Genomic DNA, 19,084 nt, shown 5'->3' with positions numbered 1-19,084 from the left:
CCTAAGGTCCTGCAATGCCTGCACTATACTACATTTCTAATTGGAGGTATTTGATAATATTGTTCCTATTACTACACCTACTACATACTGGGAAAGGGTCTTGGAGATGGGAATACCCCTTTATTGAAGTGGATGGTCCAGCAAATGCTTTGCTGCTGCAGCTTTCGTACAGCTCCCGATCCGGAACTGCAGGATGAGGTAATGTATAGTGTGTGTCTATATGTGCATGTAGCAGAGCTGTGTGCGTCTATATGTGCATGTAGTGAAGAATTCCCGACACGCAGAGATATTGTGAATCTTGATTCTTTTATTTGTCAAGATCTGAACATTTCAGTTCCGCCGAGCTTTCAACAGCAGTGAAATAGTGCAAACACAGTTTAAACATATAATGTATTACATGGAGGTGACATCAGAGAATAATCACTGATAATGAAATAACATCTGAACAATCCATAATATAGAATGAAGATAGTGTTAAACCTGGAAAAGAAAACTAATTTTACTAAGTATAAATAGATGGATAAATCATTCACACCTAAAAAAAAAAATGAGTGAATAGCAATGACATTATAATCTATTGGTTCTAAAACCTAGAATCCAAAGTTGGATGCATAGCTCATTTATAACAATATTAGAATTTTTTTTAATCTTTTCTCGTTATAAATTAGATGTGTGTGTATGTTTATGTGCATATGTAGCTGATCTGTGTGTATGTATATGTGCATGTAGCAGTGCTATGTGTGTATAACAGACATTGCAGAGAGACACTAACAATAGATTCATTACCTCCCTATTCTGTTTTTCTTATTTTCTGTCGTCTAAACCTGGGGTGCGTCTTATGGTAAGGTGCGTCTTATAGTCTGAAAAATGCAGTATTTGTAGAGTAACTTGATATGGGCTCCAAAACTATTTGGTATGCTTCTCAATTAAAAAGAAAATATTTTTTTTAATTCAAAACTAACTTTTTGAAAAAATTTTTGGGGCATTTAGGCCAAAGCATGTCTTGCTTGACATGGTTAATTGTCTTTGGACATACCTTGTACTGTGTTGCCCGTGTATATCACAGTAGGAGAATGTCCGATTCTTTGAGGCCTCTGTCCTCCTATCGGGGTGGGTAGTTTTGGCTTTTTTATAGTCGCAGAGGGAATCTCTCGCCAAGCGTCCCTTTTGCAGGTACCCGTCCTTCTTGTATTAAGACCGCCCTTGTATTGCAGGTGTAATGGAGCTATTACTAGCTAAATGGATTATTTATTGTCCTTGTTGAAGGAACCATTGGATTTGGTTTGTGTTCACGATCCTGAGCACAAAAGGACTTATTCTGTGCTCTCTGAATGTGTTAATGTGCCTGTGCTTAGTGTTTTGGGAAAAGTGCCAGGTGAATCTGGGACCCTCCGTGAGGATTGCCCGAGTACAAACCTCCAGGATGGACATTTCTTCCCGCTGAGGGCAAACCTTTAGACATTTCTTTCAGCATTGAATTCCTTGGGACAAGTGATAAGACATTGGTTTACACTCATTTCTTGTAAACACGCCGGCTTATATTACAAATGGAGAACATTAGGGGGATTGATTTGTTGTTTTCTATGGAAAGCTTCCCGTTAAGTCTCAGCTGGACAGTTATTGAACTCTTAAACCTTTTTGCTGGGTTTTATCTTGCATTGCTCTGGGAAGTCTGTGGATGTTACACTTTGGCCTTCTTCTATTTCAGCAGCTTGTTAAAGGGGACATGTGAGCAGGTTTTTGCCCTCCAAAGCTTCACCACTACCCAATAGTTTGTTCGCAGCAATTTTCCAAAGGTAATGTCAGTCGCCCCAAGTCATGGTTTACTAATCTAAAAAGAAGTTCGATGGCCGCTCTCATTATTTGCTAATTAGGTCTCACATCAAGGAGGTGGAGACACTGCAAAGTCAGGTCAAGGCTTCTTGGCTTCTTCCTGCCCTCACTATATGGCTTGATGTCCGCGAGGGCAGGGCCTATGATGATGTTCCCAGTCCTTAGGGACATTAGTCAAACCTGTTTTTGGAGTGGTCATATGAGCGGACCGACTCTTTGTGAAGCATTCCTGTTAGGCGCATGTCAAACCGTGGTCTGTACGTAGGGCATGCCTACTTCTCTGCGCCGTTGGCCTTGTGCCGCATTACCTCCGACACACAATCATCAGCCAGGTATTTTAATTCATATGGTGAGGGTGGATGGCCTGGAAGACCCCTTTAAAGGCTAAAGCTTCGGTGACTGTACGGAGTCACCTGAGGTTTGCAATAGAATTTTGGCATCGCTGTGATTAAAGCAATAAATTAATTTTTACGCTTATGAATTGAAAATTCCAAACGATTCCCACAGGAAAATTGCGAAGCTGTGAAACACGATTAACTGATTTGATACTTATTGTAACTTTATATTGGGTTCACGGGGCTAAAAAAGGAAAATTGAGAAAGAGTTTAAATTTTAGTATGACTTTCCACTGCAGATGGTGAGACCTAAACATGACATTGGTCTGCCTGGTAAGGATCAGACATTTTCATGACCTGTATAATGAGCCCTGCTTTACAGAAGGATGCGCACACAGAACTTAGGAGTTAAAAAGTTTATTTTATTTAAGGTGTTTTTCCCACGAACAGTAGTAAATTGTAATCAATAGATCTTGGAATAATAATAATAACTTCCACAGTTGGATGCATTTAATAAATGTCCCTGTGCTGAGATAATCTTATAAATGTGCCCCTGCTGTGTACTGTGTAATTACTGTGTCTGACCGTACAGGAATATGGTCTGATCATACCACAGCTCCTGGGCAGGGGAGGAAAAGAGAATACAGATATTACAGCAGAGGATAGGTGCAGATTCTTTTTGTGGGGTAGAACATTTCCCTACCTGTTTTATACAGTTTTTCACCTCAAAGAAAGAATAATTTGTGATGCCATGCTGTGGTGTCTGTATACATTTTTTTTTCCCACCTTCTTCCCCCCCCCCTGCCCAGGAGCTGTGGTATGATCAGACCATGTTCCAGACACAGCCATTACACAGTACACAGCAGGGGAACATTTATAAGATTATCTCAGCACAGGAACATTTTATTTAATCACATCCAATTGTACAAATTATTAATATTCCAAGGTCTATTGATTAAAATGAACTTTTGTTCATAGGACAACCCCTTTAAGTTCTAAAAATAGGAAATGAAATAATAAATTGCGTGCTGGGGTGATAAACAGAAAAATTACTCTTTAAAGAAACCAAAAAAGAGAGTAATATATCTTAGCCTAGCAGCGGGGGAGTCAACCCTAGTCAACGCCGAAACGCTCATCGGAGAAGTGGCAACGCTCCTAGGCTAAGGTGTGTTACTCTTTTTGGTGTCTCTAAACATGCATAGATAGGGTTTGCATTTAACAACTGATGTTTGCATTACAATCTAATTTACTTTAAGATATCTAATGATGGCATTCATTATACTTTATTTAATATTTATAATCTATGATTCACTTATCTTCTGATACTGTATCTATTTTTATAATTACCTTAAATTGTCTGTCATCCACTTCCATCTGGACGTCCTCGAATCCCACAATCCACCGCACCGGAAGTACGCTGACCGCCATATTGGAATACCCTAGTGATGGGTATTCCAATATGGCACCCGCTGGTGGTACCAGTCTGTCTGTCGCTCCCCGTCTCCCCTCTCTTCTGTCTGTCGCTCCCCGTCTCCCCTCTCTTCTGTCCGTCACTCCCCCGTCTCCCCTCGCTCCTCTCCGTCACTCCCCCGTCTCCCCTCTCTTCTGTCCCTCACTCTCCTCCTCTCCATCGCTTCCCGTCTCCCCTTGCTTCTCCCACTCATCTCCGTCGCTCCCCATCTCACCTCACTCCTCCTGCTCTTTTCCATCGCTCCCCTCGCTCCTCTGTGCAGCCCCCTGTCTCCCCTCACTCTTCCCGCCGACAATCCTAGCGGTGGCGGCCATGTTGGCGGGACAGAGTGCTGATCACCGCTCACATGCATGAGAGCAGGCGCGGCAGATGGATCCCGGAGATGCTGCTCTCCGCGCTGCTGATCTCAGGGCACCTGAGTGCGGAGGTTCAAGGAGCAGAGAGCAGCGGAGATGGTGAGAGGCGGGGTTCCAGAGGAATACCGTATACTATGATGGAAGCCTGATGCTATCACATCGGGAGGGTGGTGACTAGGGTTGAGCGAAACGGGTCGACCATTTTCAGAAGTCGCCGACTTTTGGCAAAGTCGGGTTTCATGAAACCCGACCCGACCCCTGTGTGGGGTCAGCCATGAGGTCGGCGATCTTCTGAATCTGGTATCGGGATTCCGATACCGAGTTCCGATATGTTTGCGATATCGGAAATCGGTATCAGAATCCACATTTAAGTGTAAAATAAAGAATTAAAATAAAAAATATTGATATGCTCACCTCTCCGACGTAGCCTGGACATCGCCGCTGGTAACCGGCATCTTCCGTTCCTAAAAATGGCGCTTGAAAGACCTTTCGAATGCTTCACGGCTTGTGATTGGTCGCGGCGGCCCACGTGACCGCCGCGACCAATCACAAAGCCATGACGTCATCGGAAGGTCCTTCACGCGTTCATTCTTAAGAAGGAAGGCTGCCGGAAAGAAGCCGAGGGTTCCTATTAGGTATATACTCACCCTCGTACGTGCCCTGCTTCTTTCCGGCAGCCTTCCTTCTTAAGAATGAACGTGTGAAGGACCTTCCGATGACGTCATGGCTTTGTGATTGGTCGCGGCGGCCCACGTGACCGCTCAGCGACCAATCACAAGCCGTGACCTAATTCTCATGTACCTGAGAACCAGAACAGGACCTGAGAATAACGTCACCGGCTTGTGATTGGTCGCTCAGCGGTCACGTGGGCCGCTGCGACCAATCACAAGCCGTGAAGCATTCGAAAGGTCTTACAAGCGCCATTTTTAGGAACGGAAGATGCCGGTTACTACCAGGGCGCGTCAGAGTGTGAGTATATCAATTTTTTTAATTTTAATTCTTTATTTTACACGTAAATATGGATCCCAGGGCCTGAAGGAGAGTTTCCTCTCCTTCAGACCCTGGGAACCATAGTATCCCATTGCACTGCATTGGGTTTCGCGTTTCGGCCGACCCCGACCCTGACTTTTTTATAGGATCGGCCGATTTCACTCGACCCGACTTTTGAGAAAGTCGGGTTTCGTGAAACCCGACCCGATCCTATAAAAATAAGTCGCTCAACCCTAGTGGTGACATGCCGATGCGATGGCCTCGGGCCTCCATCTAGTACTACATATTGCCTAAGTCTGTCCTATGTCCTTTGTATGCTTTATACTGACCTAGCTGTGCTGTGGTGCCGCTCTTTGGTCAGTTTGTTGTTTATCAACCCTGCCCACAATTTCTTGTTTCATTTCCTATTTTTTAGAATTTAAATAAAATTGACTTTTTGAACTCGTAAGTTGTGTGTGCGCATCTTTCTACATGTTTCCATATTTCCCTGTGCGCTGAGCTTTTTTTGGCGAATTGTCCTGTATATAGGTGCATGATAGATTTACATCTAAATATATTAAGGTACACGTACTTATGTTATTCTATGGGTTTGTGCGTGTCTGATATTTCCCTAGGGCCAAGACTTGCCTCTGAGCCAGAACATAGAGCTGATCTCTAAGGGCAGCTTCCGCTTTGATGGAATCAAGTATCCCATGTATCTGCCACGCAAGGCTACAACACCCGCGGCAGATGACTTATCAGACCAGAAAATGTATTCCTTGGCCAAATCCTCGATTTCTTTATGAGAATGGAACAGTACCCCAGAATACTGATGGCATTAGTGGAGGGGGAAAGCGTCACTCAGTAGCTGATCAGCGTTCATGCCAAGGCTCGGACCCCCGCACATCAGATATTGATGACTTACAATCCTAATAATATTATTAATAGGACTTTGCCCTGTTCTGAGCGGACCATCACTATGTGGACACTGTATAAGACATTGACCTTTCAGCTAATTTGTTAGTATATTTTCTGAGGACTTATTGACTTGATTGCACGAATACCCCGGCCCAGCGGTGTTATTGATCCGTTAATGCGCATACATCAGGAACGTCAATGTCTTCACCTGCTCATCTGAGGACGCTTCGCTGCTTTATTGCATTTTCTAGGTTACAGGGATGATATCAATGCTGCTGGTAATTGTCCTTGGATAACCTCTCTAGGAATACAAGGCAGATGAACAGGCTGCCAAGTCTGTAGACCAGCTTACCTGTCCTTTTATTTTTTCCGTTATCTGCAGAACATTTAATCTCACAGTTAATGTGAAAATCTCCAGCTCTAATTGTCCTGTGCAATCGAGGATGAGCGATCACTGATTCTCTGCTGGCCATATTACCAGTGGGATGTTCAGGTAGTTAGGAATGGATTCCTTGCATCCTCCGAGCCTCGAGCTGCTGTTTCCCCCATTCTTTACACTGCAGCCGTGCTGTGCAGATTGGCTGCTTTGTCAGCGCTCAGGCCATATAAATCTGTGTGGAGACTGGATTTCAATCACAATGCAGTACAAAGATCTATTTTTCCAGTATCTGCCAGGAGATTTTTATTCTGCCCATTCTCAGAATAAAGTATATTTATTTTATTATGCTTGCAAAAATGACATACGGTATGTTATATGCAACTTTACCATCTTGCAAATTTTAGCAACATTGAATTAAAGTACTGCTATATTTTCAATTTGGATTGGTAGATTTTTTGTATTTATTTATTAAAGTACTGCTCAGTAGCAAACACTTTTTGACCTATTAACTCATTAGGTGCTGCACTAGCTGTAACCTGTGTATTGCACATCGCCGTGATGTCCAAGCCCGTGTAATCACTGACGTTCAGTAACACTTCACCTTCTACTGTTGGACTACACGGCTCTGTGACATTACCACGGATCACACGTCACTGCCATGAACCCACAGCTCTAGTGTAATGCAGATATTAACCAGAAGATCGTGGGTTTTTTTCTTACCTTCTTATTTAAAGGTTAAATTTCATCTGAAAATACCTATTGTTTAAATCAATTTTTTTGTGCTACATGTATTTTTTATTTTTTAACATCTTTTGTCAGAGTTTTTACAGATCACGAACTTTATTAAAAAGCAAAGTTGGAAATTTTCACACTGGCAACAAGGCTTTTATATACTGCATTCCTGTCCTTACAGAAGGAGTTTACAGCAGTTTCCTTATCATCAGAGGCAGGGTTTCAATGACAGGTATATCCTCTACATACAGCTGATAACACAGGATCTACCAATCACAATAGGGGCTGTCACAGCTGATCCCGATCCCCCTCACATCGCAGTGATCTTTTCACACGCGTATTATCTTCAATACAAAACGTAGTGGCCGAGTCTGTTCATTGCTGCTAATGTGCGGGTGACTTTCCTGAAACAGGAAGATAGTAAAAAAAAAAAAAAAAAAAAATTAGGAAGCTTGCAATTTTTGTCTCAGTACTGGGCCTTTTTTTTTTAAATATAATAAAGATTGTGATACCGGGGAAAAAATTTAGCAACAATTAAAAAAAAAAAAAAAAAAAAATACATTTAACACAAAAGCCTGATTTTCTATGTTCACTTGTGTGGCAGATATACTGCAGAGGGCTGCTTAGACGGGTATTGAAAATCTGCAGAATATTGTGGTTCCAGCAGAGTGGGGGAGATGTTGCTAAATCTCATCCACACAAAGCAGAATTGTCCTGTGGTGTGGATTTTCCATTTGCCACATGTCAGTTTATGCTGTGGCTTTCACCCTTTGCAATACATGGGGTGAAATTCGCAGGAAATTTGTATAAAAAATAAAAAATCCACATGTAGCGAATTCAGATTTGTCCGCAAAAGACCTGTGACATAAAATAGACGTCATCTATTGTTTTCTAAAGAAAAGATGCTACATTGACATTATGTGAGGAATGTAAAAATACATAATGATAAATCTAATAATGAATCTTTATTTATGTAGCGCCAACATATTCCACAGCGCTTTACAATTCAATACATATTACATCAGGGTAATTAAAAAAGAGAATACCCTGAAATACAATTTCCCAGCTGATTCCTGAGGCCATGCATTGCTCAGGCTTCTGCCGGGCTGAAATGTTGCCGATAAGCTTTATATGGAGAACGCAGACAATATGAAGTTTGCACTTAGGCTCAGGTCATTGCTCCCAGTAAATAGCGGAATATTTCTTATAATAGTATTGAGCCGGCGGTAAATAAATCTGGTATAAAGAAGAGTAAATTGCGGAAATTTCTGTAAGGCGAGTTTGTTTTTCTGAACGATTGCAGCTTTATATTAAATCTTGCAGAAAATAAATACCGCTAGCACAGTCCCAAGGCGTCACAGAACTAATATGCTCTGCCAGTACAGGAAGTGCAGACAGGCGCGATCGATCACTCCTCAAACTTGACCTGTTTTTTTGATACATCTTGTTTTTTTTTGTCTTTTCTCAGCTTTTTTGCAGTGTTGCAGTGAGGAGAACGCACCGGTCATTGTGTTCGTTTCCAAAATGTTTGCTGTGGATGCCAGTGTGCTACCCCAGAACAAGCAGAGGTAAGAAACTGCCCGGTGATGTCCAATAACTTGATAAGTGGAAGGCCAGATGGGGTTTCCTAAAAAACAAAGATGTATTAAATGTTCTGTAAATATGAAGTTACATAAGTTACTAATCTTGTGCTATTAGCCCAGGTGCTTACTCCTGCGCTACCTCTCTATCATTAGTTCTTCCACTGCGTTTTCGGTCCTGAGCTTGATTCATGTGAGCATTTGCTGTGTTTTGCATGATTGGAACAGTGAGAGAGTCCAGATCATTGCTGATTTCACTTTCTAAGCCAGCCCCCTTCTCCAATGTGTAATCTTTAAAAAAGAAAAAAAAAACTAGCTTAAAGGGGTTATAGAGAATTATTATTATTTTTGTGCATGGGGCCAAGAACTTACGGGCAGGTAGTTGCTAACGGGAACAATTTCTGCCCTCTCAGTTGACAATTTCCCTGCTTAACTTCACTTCTCATCAACAGAGCAGCTCTTTCTCTTTCTGGTCTGCTCTGTTGACAGGGCAGCACCATAGACAATATGCTGCTAGACAGCCTGCTCCCCTCAGTTAGGCAGCAGGGAGCTGACAGTAAATCAGCATGACGTCGGCAGAGATGCCCAGTCAACAGAGCAAAGTGGAAGAGAAGACACTGCTCTGTCAATTTAAGATCAGCAGGAAGCCGCAGAATCGTTGGCAGGAGCGGTCCATGACTGCTCTGAGTCGGCAGAGATAAGGTCCGGGCACAACAGGCACGTAGTTAGCAGCTACCTCCCTTTTAGTTCTTAGCCCCATATGCAAAACTAATAAAAGACCTGGATAGTCCCTTTTAACTTTTGAAGTTGGCCTTCGTTCATGATTTGTCATGTGAGGATGACTGCTCTGATAATAAAGTCACTTGCCGACTTTCACAGCGATTATTCATAGCAGATTACATTGCAATCAAAGTAAATGAAGTTGGAAAAATGCCTTCCGCACGTAGCCGATAAATTATTTGCAGACTGGATACTTTCCAGTAGTTTTACATAGGACTGCAAGGTAATTCATTACTATATTGTCAAACTATATGATAGATAAATGCAGCCGGCCAGTCATGAACAACAATGCTTGTAATAATTGGTGATATTACACACAATCTGCTATGTGGCTTGGACTATACTGTCGTGTTGGCTTTGTGCATCGCAGTGACAAATGGCTGCCATGTGTCACATTTATTTATAGCTAGATCTGCCAGTGACAGCATTCTTGTTACCCAAATCTAAAATGGCCAAACGTCTGTTCAGCCCACGGATTCTTCTGTGCTCTGGAAATGTGCAGTCATCATACAGTCATAGCAACCTTCTACCTAACTTACTAGATATGGTCTCATGACACTTGTGTGTTCTCTACTTTAGCAAAAAAAGTAACTAAACCTTTTGTTTCCCCCCCACACATTTTATTGCTCTAATAATTACAAGCAGATTGGTGGAGGTCCGTGGTCCAGAGAAACCCACCAATCTCTCAAAGACTCTCTTATCCAAACCCCCGAGAGGTGCGCAGCTCAGGTGATGGGATTTCCACAGCGTTTTCCTGACAGCACACAGAGCAGTATAGGTTCATATGGATTCAATAGAAAGCCTAGCGCTTCATAGCGCAGCATTTTAGGCTAGGATCACTACAGACTGTGTGCACACTCAGAGGAGCTGTGCGCCTCCATCTCCTGAGCTGTGCGGCTCCATCTCCTGAGCTGTGCGCCTCCATCTCCTGAGCTGTGCGCCTCCATCTCCTGAGCTGTGCCCCTCCATCTCCTGAGCTGTGCCCCTCCATCTCCTGAGCTGTGCCCCTCCATCTCCTGAGCTGTGCCCCTCCATCTCCTGAGCTGTGCGCCTCCATCTCCTGAGCTGTGCGCCTCCATCTCCTGAGCTGTGCGCCTCCATCTCCTGAGCTGTGCGCCTCCAACTCCTGAGCTGTGCGCCTCCATCTCCTGAGCTGTGCGCCTCCATCTCCTGAGCTGTGCGCCTCCATCTCCTGAGCTGTGCGCCTCCATCTCCTGAGCTGTGCGCCTCCAACTCCTGAGCTGTGCGCCTCCATCTCCTGAGCTGTGCGCCTCCATCTCCTGAGCTGTGCGCCTCCATCTCCTGAGCTGTGCGCCTCCATCTCCTGAGCTGTGCGCCTCCATCTCCTGAGCTGTGCGCCTCCATCTCCTGAGCTGTGCGCCTCCATCTCCTGAGCTGTGCGCCTCCATCTCCTGAGCTGTGCGCCTCCATCTCCTGAGCTGTGCGCCTCCATCTCCTGAGCTGTGCGCCTCCATCTCCTGAGCTGTGCGCCTCCATCTCCTGAGCTGTGCGCCTCCATCTCCTGAGCTGTGCGCCTCCATCTCCTGAGCTGTGCGCCTCCATCTCCTGAGCTGTGCGCCTCCATCTCCTGAGCTGTGCGCCTCCATCTCCTGAGCTGTGCGCCTCCATCTCCTGAGCTGTGCGCCTCCATCTCCTGAGCTGTGCGCCTCCATCTCCTGAGCTGTGCCCCCTCCATCTCTTTAGCGGCGTGCCCCCTCCATCTCTTTAGCGGCGCGCCCCCTCCATCTCTTTAGCGGCGCGCCCCCTCCATCTCTTTAGCGGCGTGCCCCCTCCATCTCTTTAGCGGCGTGCCCCCTCCATCTCTTTAGCGGCGCGCCCTCCATCTCTTTAGCGGCGCGCCCTCCATCTCTTTAGCGGCGCGCCCTCCATCTCTTTAGCGGCGCGCCCTCCATCTCTTTAGCGGCGCGCCCTCCATCTCTTTAGCGGCGCGCCCTCCATCTCTTTAGCGGCGCGCCCTCCATCTCTTTAGCGGCGCGCCCTCCATCTCTTTAGCGGCGCGCCCTCCATCTCTTTAGCGGCGCGCCCTCCATCTCTTTAGCGGCGCGCCCTCCATCTCTTTAGCGGCGCGCCCTCCATCTCTTTAGCGGCGCGCCCTCCATCTCTTTAGCGGCGCGCCCTCCATCTCTTTAGCGGCGCGCCCTCCATCTCTTTAGCGGCGCGCCCTCCATCTCTTTAGCGGCGCGCCCTCCATCTCTTTAGCGGCGCGCCCTCCATCTCTTTAGCGGCGCGCCCTCCATCTCTTTAGCGGCGCGCCCTCCATCTCTTTAGCGGCGCGCCCTCCATCTCCTGAGCAGTACGCCCTCCATCTCCTGAGCGATGTGAGGTGTTTGAGAAATATTTGGAGTTTCAGGACCTGGACCACCACCAGTCTGCTTGTAATTGTTACGCCAATGAAATGTGAAAACACATCTCAAAGGTTAAGTTCTTCTTATTACTGGCTATTGCTGTTGTCCTTTACCCGCACTATGCTTTACACTGCAGTTGTGTTTGTTCAGATAAATTATGTAATAGTATAAAATATTAGGATGATTTTTGTGTAAATAATAAGTTACTATACATTACTAGTGAAGAAACTGCCAGTGGGGATAAAAATACAGTATATTTAGCCAGGACATTGGTACTGAAAAACTAAGGACCTTTGATACCTGCTTTAGAAGGACCTGACAGCTCTTCTTACACGCCTGTGTCAGTAAATACTTTTTCACATGACATGACCATTTTGGAGCATCTTTTCTTACAATATGACATTGCGCTGTTCCTCTGTTAATTCCTCCTAGAAATTTGTAAACAAATTGACAATTGGGTGTCACTAACTGAGGATGTGTCCCTTGTACACTTTCCAATCCGCATTGACAACACACCCTTTTGACAAGAAGGAACCGTACGACCCACTTTATTAATTTATTCCTGAATTTCCAGAAGGAATGACAGAGACATGGTGCACTGCAGAGTTTAGTAAAACAGGTATGTCAGGAGTGGTGACAGCTTGTCTCAAGTGTGAAGCATGTGTGCTCTATTCATATAGAAGTGGAAATTTTGCACTGCCCCTATATAATACTGCACGTATACAATAGTGCACATTATATATAGAACTTTATGTAATAAACACATTACATGGGCATAAGGAAGACCCAGTAGGAAATAGAGGGGCTGTACACAAGTGTTGGGGTAAAACCAAAGAATGAACTGGAGCATAAATTGGTGTACATGTAATGTGGCCATTCACAGATAAATCCCAGAAAAAAGACCAAAATGAGCATACACCCTCTAGTGCGTACATGTGTAAATACTAATAGTACATGCAAATCACACAGGGTACTTATTTAACACTATTTAGAACAAAAAAAGCGTAAAAGCCATCTCACAGCGACAAGGTGACCCAATCAGGACAGTCCTTTCTCTAGTATTAAACCTCACCTTATGTCCGATATTACTTCCCGATTGGGTCACCTTGTTGCGGTGGGATGGCTTTTATGCTTTTTTGTTCTAAATAGTATTAAATAAGTATCCTATGTTATTTACATGCACTATTACGGGTTACTCATTTACTTACTACAGCGTATATGCTCATTTTGCTTTGTTCTTGGCCCAATTCTTAAGGTTGAAGTAGTGCAGCTTATGCTCTGCACATGAGGACCTTATTTACATGGCTGATAGACCTCACTGAAAATGACTCCTGGTTTTATTTATTGTACACTTGTTCCAGAAAAGCGTGTTGCCAAAGATATCATACAATTGTATGTAGAAAATAACTTTTTTTTTTTTTTTTTTTTGTTTTTTGTTTTTTGTCTCTTGCTGGACAAAGAATATCTGATATTAATATATGCACATTTGGTGTATTTCGCTGATACATTTTTAAAGCATAGTTTCTTATTGCGGTCCTTTATTGTAAAGCTTATTCCTCAAGATATGATACCACTAGTGTTAGGCCGGGATCACACATGCGACAAATACGGCCGAGTCTCGCATGTTAATACTCTGCATTGCTGCCGTCACTCAGGAGCGGAACGTGCGGCTGCATAGCAATACCTGCAGCCGAACACACCGCTGCTGAGTGACGGTGGCAGTGCCGGGTATTAACATGCGAGACTCGGCCGTATTTGTCGCATGTGTGATCCCGGCCTTAAACTTTTATCTGCTGCAGAATGCAAAAAAACAATAGATTGACCCTAAATCCTTATTTACAGCTGTCATAGTAAATGCTAACTTGTGCCCACTAGGTGGCGCTATGCTTCTCCCTTTTCGGTGCATGTAATGCACTTTTTCCTCTAAACGCCAGACTCCAGCGACCAGCATGACCTCATGGATTAGCAGTAGGGTAATTATCTTCTGCTGAGCGCTGGTTTGTGTAGACTGCCAGAATGTTGCTTTCCTGACAGCCTGTAACTTAGAAATGTATTGACTTCCACCCGGGTTGTTTTTCCATAACCCTTTAGCTCCTAATGGGTACCATGTCCTCAAAACAATTAAAGAGAAAAATACCCTATTTATATTAGTAGTTATTTTTCTTTGAAAGCCTTATAAACCATATGGGAATGGTTTATTTTGGCTGGGAATAAGTTTGTAGAATAATGTGTTTAGTGACCAATGTCTAAGCAGACGCTGCCTTACCATTAACCTCGGTGCCCGTGTAATTTGTTTTCTTGGTCAGGTCTTTTTATATTCCGGAATGTAGAAAATGTAGATGGGGAGTTAATATGATGTGAAGATGCCTTGCCTGGTGTTTTATGTAAAACTCCTTAAATTAATTCAGGCCTCATTTACAGAGGGAAAAATACTGAGCTAAATATGGATGCTTTAGAACGATTTGTCTGCATTTCTAGCCATTTTGCTTTCCTACAAAATACAGTTGTGTGAAAGTGGAGGAGTGCTTCTTTAACACCCCTTAACATAAGGAAATAAGAAGTATCACCTCAACCAATGTTTATATTGGTGTCATTCCCGATCCTTTCCCAGTGGAAACAAGTGCGGTGATCGGCTGATAAAGGAGCGTTCTGACCGAATGTTTTCTTGCAGGTCCTGTAACCAAGACACATGCTGTCCACAAAGTGTGGGGAACAAACAATAGTTTTTATGAATCCTTTCATGATCATTATTACATTGGCAGTGTAAGAGAACCAAGTGATAATCTGATATAATGACTATAACAATGGAACAAGTTTCTCCAACCCATTGTCGTCTGATCGCTGCCACTTTGTGGAAGATTGTTCATTTCAGCTCGAGTTGTCAAATTTCTGTATTTCTCCAAATTTGAAATCGATGCAATTTTTCCAACCCGATTTCAATTGTAGTTGCCTGTATTATTATTGTAGTTTTCAATGGCACTGACAAAAATATGCAACTTCACTTACAGCTAAGTTGTAGAGCCTGCAATATCAGCGAAAGAACTACGGTACTTGTGTACATTGAGGTTACACCGTTGTGTGAAATAGTGTTTGCCTCCTTTAGAACGATTTGTCTGCATTTCTAGCCATTTTGCTTTCCCACAAAATACAGTTGTGTGAAAGTTTTTTCCCCCTTCCTGATTTCCTATTCTCTTACACTGCCAATGTAATAATGATCATGAAAGGATTCATAAAAACTATTGTTTGTTCCCCTCACTTTGTGGACAGCATCTGTCCTGGCATCTGTCCTGGTTACAGGACCTGTGAAAAGGGATTCAATCAGAGTGCTCCTTTATCAAATGATCACCGCACTTGTTTCCACTGAGAAATGATATTTCCTTATGTTAAGTGGCGTTAAAGAAGCACTCCTCCTCCTCCTATCCAGGTTTCTCCTCTTAATATATTGCAGTCGTCATATGATATAGCACTGGGTACGTACAATTGCTCATTTTACCTTTCTACCCAGTAATTCTTATCTTTTTTTCTGCTCTGTGTAGAAACAGAAGCTCAGAAAAAGACGGATAAGCGTTTGGGTGCTTTCACACTGCGCTCTTGGTCACGTTCAGTGGAGCCGTTACAGCTTACGTCCTAAGCCCCTGCAAACTGGGATTCGGGTGTGTGCTGATGAGGCGTTAACTGTAATGGTGCAGACAGTGTTACCATGGGCTCTCTTGCATCTTTTTTGGGCATATACGCTTACTGGAGGTGGACACAGACAAAATAGTCTTTCCGTGGCAAAAAACGCAGTGTGAACTCACCCTTACAAACCTTCCTGTCATTTAATTTAGAATGCACTCACTGACTGATTCTCAGTTTGTTCATTCTGTGCTCAACAATAGACAATGCTGCTCAGAGGCTGCAGCAAACTATATAGTTTTCAGCAGCTCATATAAGTGGGTCACTATCGAGCATCAGTTGACTTGGCTATAGTCGATCGGAGCTTGATAATGTGCTGAGATCGTCCCATCTATACCAGTGATTAGTCACCGGACTTCTAGTCATTAGAATGATCCCGCGCCTGGTTATTTGTGGTGGAGCATATTAATACATCCTGTGTCTAATAGATTAAGAGGTGGGCAGAATGAGCTGCAGTAAGTGTTTAGGGTGGGCCTATTTTGCGGGCAGACTCTGAGCAGAAGTAATTTTTTTCCATTGGCTATACCATGTAATTTGTGTGTCTTTGGTCTCTGGATCCTTGTCATAGCTCTCGCCATCTGTCTGATAGATATTAATGAGAGCAGCTGCTAATTATTGCTGAATGATGCCTCATGTAGAAGGTCTGACTTCTTAATCAGCCCAGGCTATAGGGTTAATCACTGCAGCGTTCTGCCATGCTGGCAGCCGGCAATTAAACAAGCATTGGGGCACATCACAAGTTTATTGGGGTCTCCTGGTTTCTAATTGGCTGCTGTAAATAACGGTCAGTTTATTTTGTCCAGAGTAAATGATAGCAAGTACAGTACCATTTCCTTCTATTATTTTCCTGTAAACGCAATGACAATACCTTGTACGTTTAGTCATTTCATCTCTGAAACCAAATTGTTCTCATTTATATTCCATTATCTTACTCTTAAACCACTTGGATCTGAAGACGAGCCTTCGTATAGTTTAATGTGTAGAAAACCAAGTGTTTACACCGATAACATTTATCATCGGGTCTGGTTTAGGAGAGGGAGGGAGAAGAGGGAAAAAATGCACAACTCATTTATAAGCCATTACCTTGGGAAAGAAAAGAATAATTTTGGCTTTAAAATGACATCAGAGCCGCTATCTTAGTGCTAGTTAGAGAAATAGGGGCATTTAAGTAAATGCTGCAATTTTCCCGGAGTTTTGAGGCAGCGGATAGCTTCCTGGGTCTGGGACTGAGGCCTGCAGCCTTTCGGTGTTGTTGGTGATCATTATGTGTGACCGAGGCTAGCGGCAACACCGCAATCCTAAATGGTGGAGGGTCTGTAAGACAACAGTGCTCTTGCTGAAATCCGGAGGTAAAATATTTGTCAGGGGCACTGGGATCCTCTTATGTGTAGCACAGGCACGAGCCTCTCCAGCGTATATTCTAGCCCTCCTAAAATCCACCGCACAGGAGACTTCTTACAATGATGGCGGAGAACCAGGATAATGAATACAATGATAATACCCAGGTGTACTCCACGTAGCGCAGTGTTCAGTGTCCGCGGATCAATGTGAAGGAAGAATGCACACAGCAATGTCCCAAACCAGAAGTAACAGTGGTGTCCCCCTACAGGGACAATGTAAGGGAAGTCCTTGTGACCATTAAGAGAGCAGCTAAGTATGGAGGCTTACAGGCAATACTCCAAGAGGGAAAAATAGACATATTGGCTCTCTTGAAACGGAACTTTCCTGCAAGTACCCACCTAGGTAGCTATCCTATACATCTGTGTCTGACCCCCTTAACAAGCAACTTGACCGGGAACAAATGTCAAACCCTGCTCAGTGTTGACCAGAGTCTACCACCCAGATACTGTACTAAACTGATGAGAGATAATAAGCCCAAAATGGCTGCCTGTAGAGGATTTTCTCACGTGGCATATATCTCCGGCGCTGTTGCAAGGCCTCATTAAAGGGTTAGATACTGACTTCTTGAATTCTTTTGTTCTGCTAAAGAGCAAATTTGGATTAAAAGCACTGAGAAGTTATAGAAAAAGGCTATTGCCCATAGTGATGTCACGGAATGGGAAATAACCAAGTGATGTCATGGCTATTAGGTCAGAACCACAATCATGTCATAGCACTTGCAGCATAAGAAATACATCCTCATACATGGATTATGCATATTCTGCTGAGGTTAGGAAAAAAACCTGCTCCTCAGCTGCACTTTGTTTAAAACAAACAAAACAAGCCTTGTGTTAAGTTCCCCTCCCTGGGTCCAGCGTTCAGTCTTTACCGCTGCTCCTGGTGTCTGTTATTGTGTGCAGTGCTGGCATCTTGTTGACTGTACAGCAAGCAATAACGGAGCTTCGGGGCCTCGCCTCAGGTGGCGGCACGAGCTGCTGAGCTCACTGGATGGCCACCATTATAGACACCGGTGCTGGTCCCGGGGAGGGTGAGTAAACTAAGGTGCAGCCAGTGGAAAGCCGATTTCTGAAAACTGGAAGACCCCTTTACAGCTCCATTATCTAGGCTGATTTCTGCTCAAAATGAAAAATTCCGTTGATGCGCATCTCAAGTGAAAGGCCTAAATCTGCAATTTTTCTGGGCCTACGTCCCCTAGAAGGTGGTGTGCTTAGTTTGGACAATGGTTTTGTGCTGTCGGAGATTCTTTTTAGTGCGGTTTTTCGCTCCCCAGATACCATTTATCCTGTCAGCACAAATATTTGGACCAATATAAAAGATTTGAATCAGCCGATATAGGAGCATTTAGTCGAATATTGACAGATTAGGATTTTAAGGCTCTGTTCCCACATTGCAGCCATGGTATACATTTTACTCCTCCCTATCGCAATTATAGCAACCTTCTACCTAACTTACTAGATATGGTCTCATGACACTTGTGTGTTCTCTACTTTAGCAAAAAAAGTAACTAAACCTTTTGTTTCCCCCCCACACATTTTATTGCTCTAATAATTACAAGCAGATTGGTGGAGGTCCGTGGTCCAGAGAAACCCACCAATCTCTCAAAGACTCTCTTATCCAAACCCCCGAGAGGTGCGCAGCTCAGGTGATGGGATTTCCACAGCGTTTTCCTGACAGCACACAGAGCAGTATAGGTTCATATGGATTCAATAGAAAGCCTAGCGCTTCATAGCGCAGCATTTTAGGCTAGGATCACTACAGACTGTGTGCACACTCAGAGGAGCTGTGCGCCTCCATCTCCTGAGCTGTGCGGCTCCATCTCCTGAGCTGTGCGCCTCCATCTCCTGAGCTGTGCGCCTCCATCTCCTGAGCTGTGCCCCTCCATCTCCTGAGCTGTGCCCCTCCATCTCCTGAGCTGTGCCCCTCCATCTCCTGAGCTGTGCCCCTCCATCTCCTGAGCTGTGCGCCTCCATCTCCTGAGCTGTGCGCCTCCATCTCCTGAGCTGTGCGCCTCCATCTCCTGAGCTGTGCGCCTCCAACTCCTGAGCTGTGCGCCTCCATCTCCTGAGCTGTGCGCCTCCAACTCCTGAGCTGTGCGCCTCCATCTCCTGAGCTGTGCGCCTCCATCTCCTGAGCTGTGCGCCTCCATCTCCTGAGCTGTGCGCCTCCATCTCCTGAGCTGTGCGCCTCCAACTCCTGAGCTGTGCGCCTCCATCTCCTGAGCTGTGCGCCTCCATCTCCTGAGCTGTGCGCCTCCATCTCCTGAGCTGTGCGCCTCCGTCTCCTGAGCTG

At 44.4% G+C, this 19,084-nt stretch overlaps 1 protein-coding gene across 3 annotated transcripts in view; it reads left to right on the top strand.

Moving 5' to 3' along the window:
* Window positions 1–19,084, top strand: part of EFL1 (elongation factor like GTPase 1) — a 381,827-nt gene that overhangs the window by 48,611 nt on the left and 314,132 nt on the right. For all 3 annotated transcript variants that reach the window (XM_077263620.1, XM_077263621.1, XM_077263622.1), the window contains exon 12: window positions 8,462–8,561. In XM_077263620.1, the coding sequence (XP_077119735.1) occupies window positions 8,462–8,561 (100 nt within the window). The remainder of the gene's footprint in view (window positions 1–8,461; window positions 8,562–19,084) is intronic.

This window comes from Ranitomeya variabilis, chromosome 5 (assembly GCF_051348905.1).
Source record: "Ranitomeya variabilis isolate aRanVar5 chromosome 5, aRanVar5.hap1, whole genome shotgun sequence".
Classification (NCBI taxonomy): Eukaryota; Metazoa; Chordata; class Amphibia; order Anura; family Dendrobatidae; genus Ranitomeya; species Ranitomeya variabilis.
This window is presented reverse-complemented; position numbering and strand designations above follow the sequence as displayed.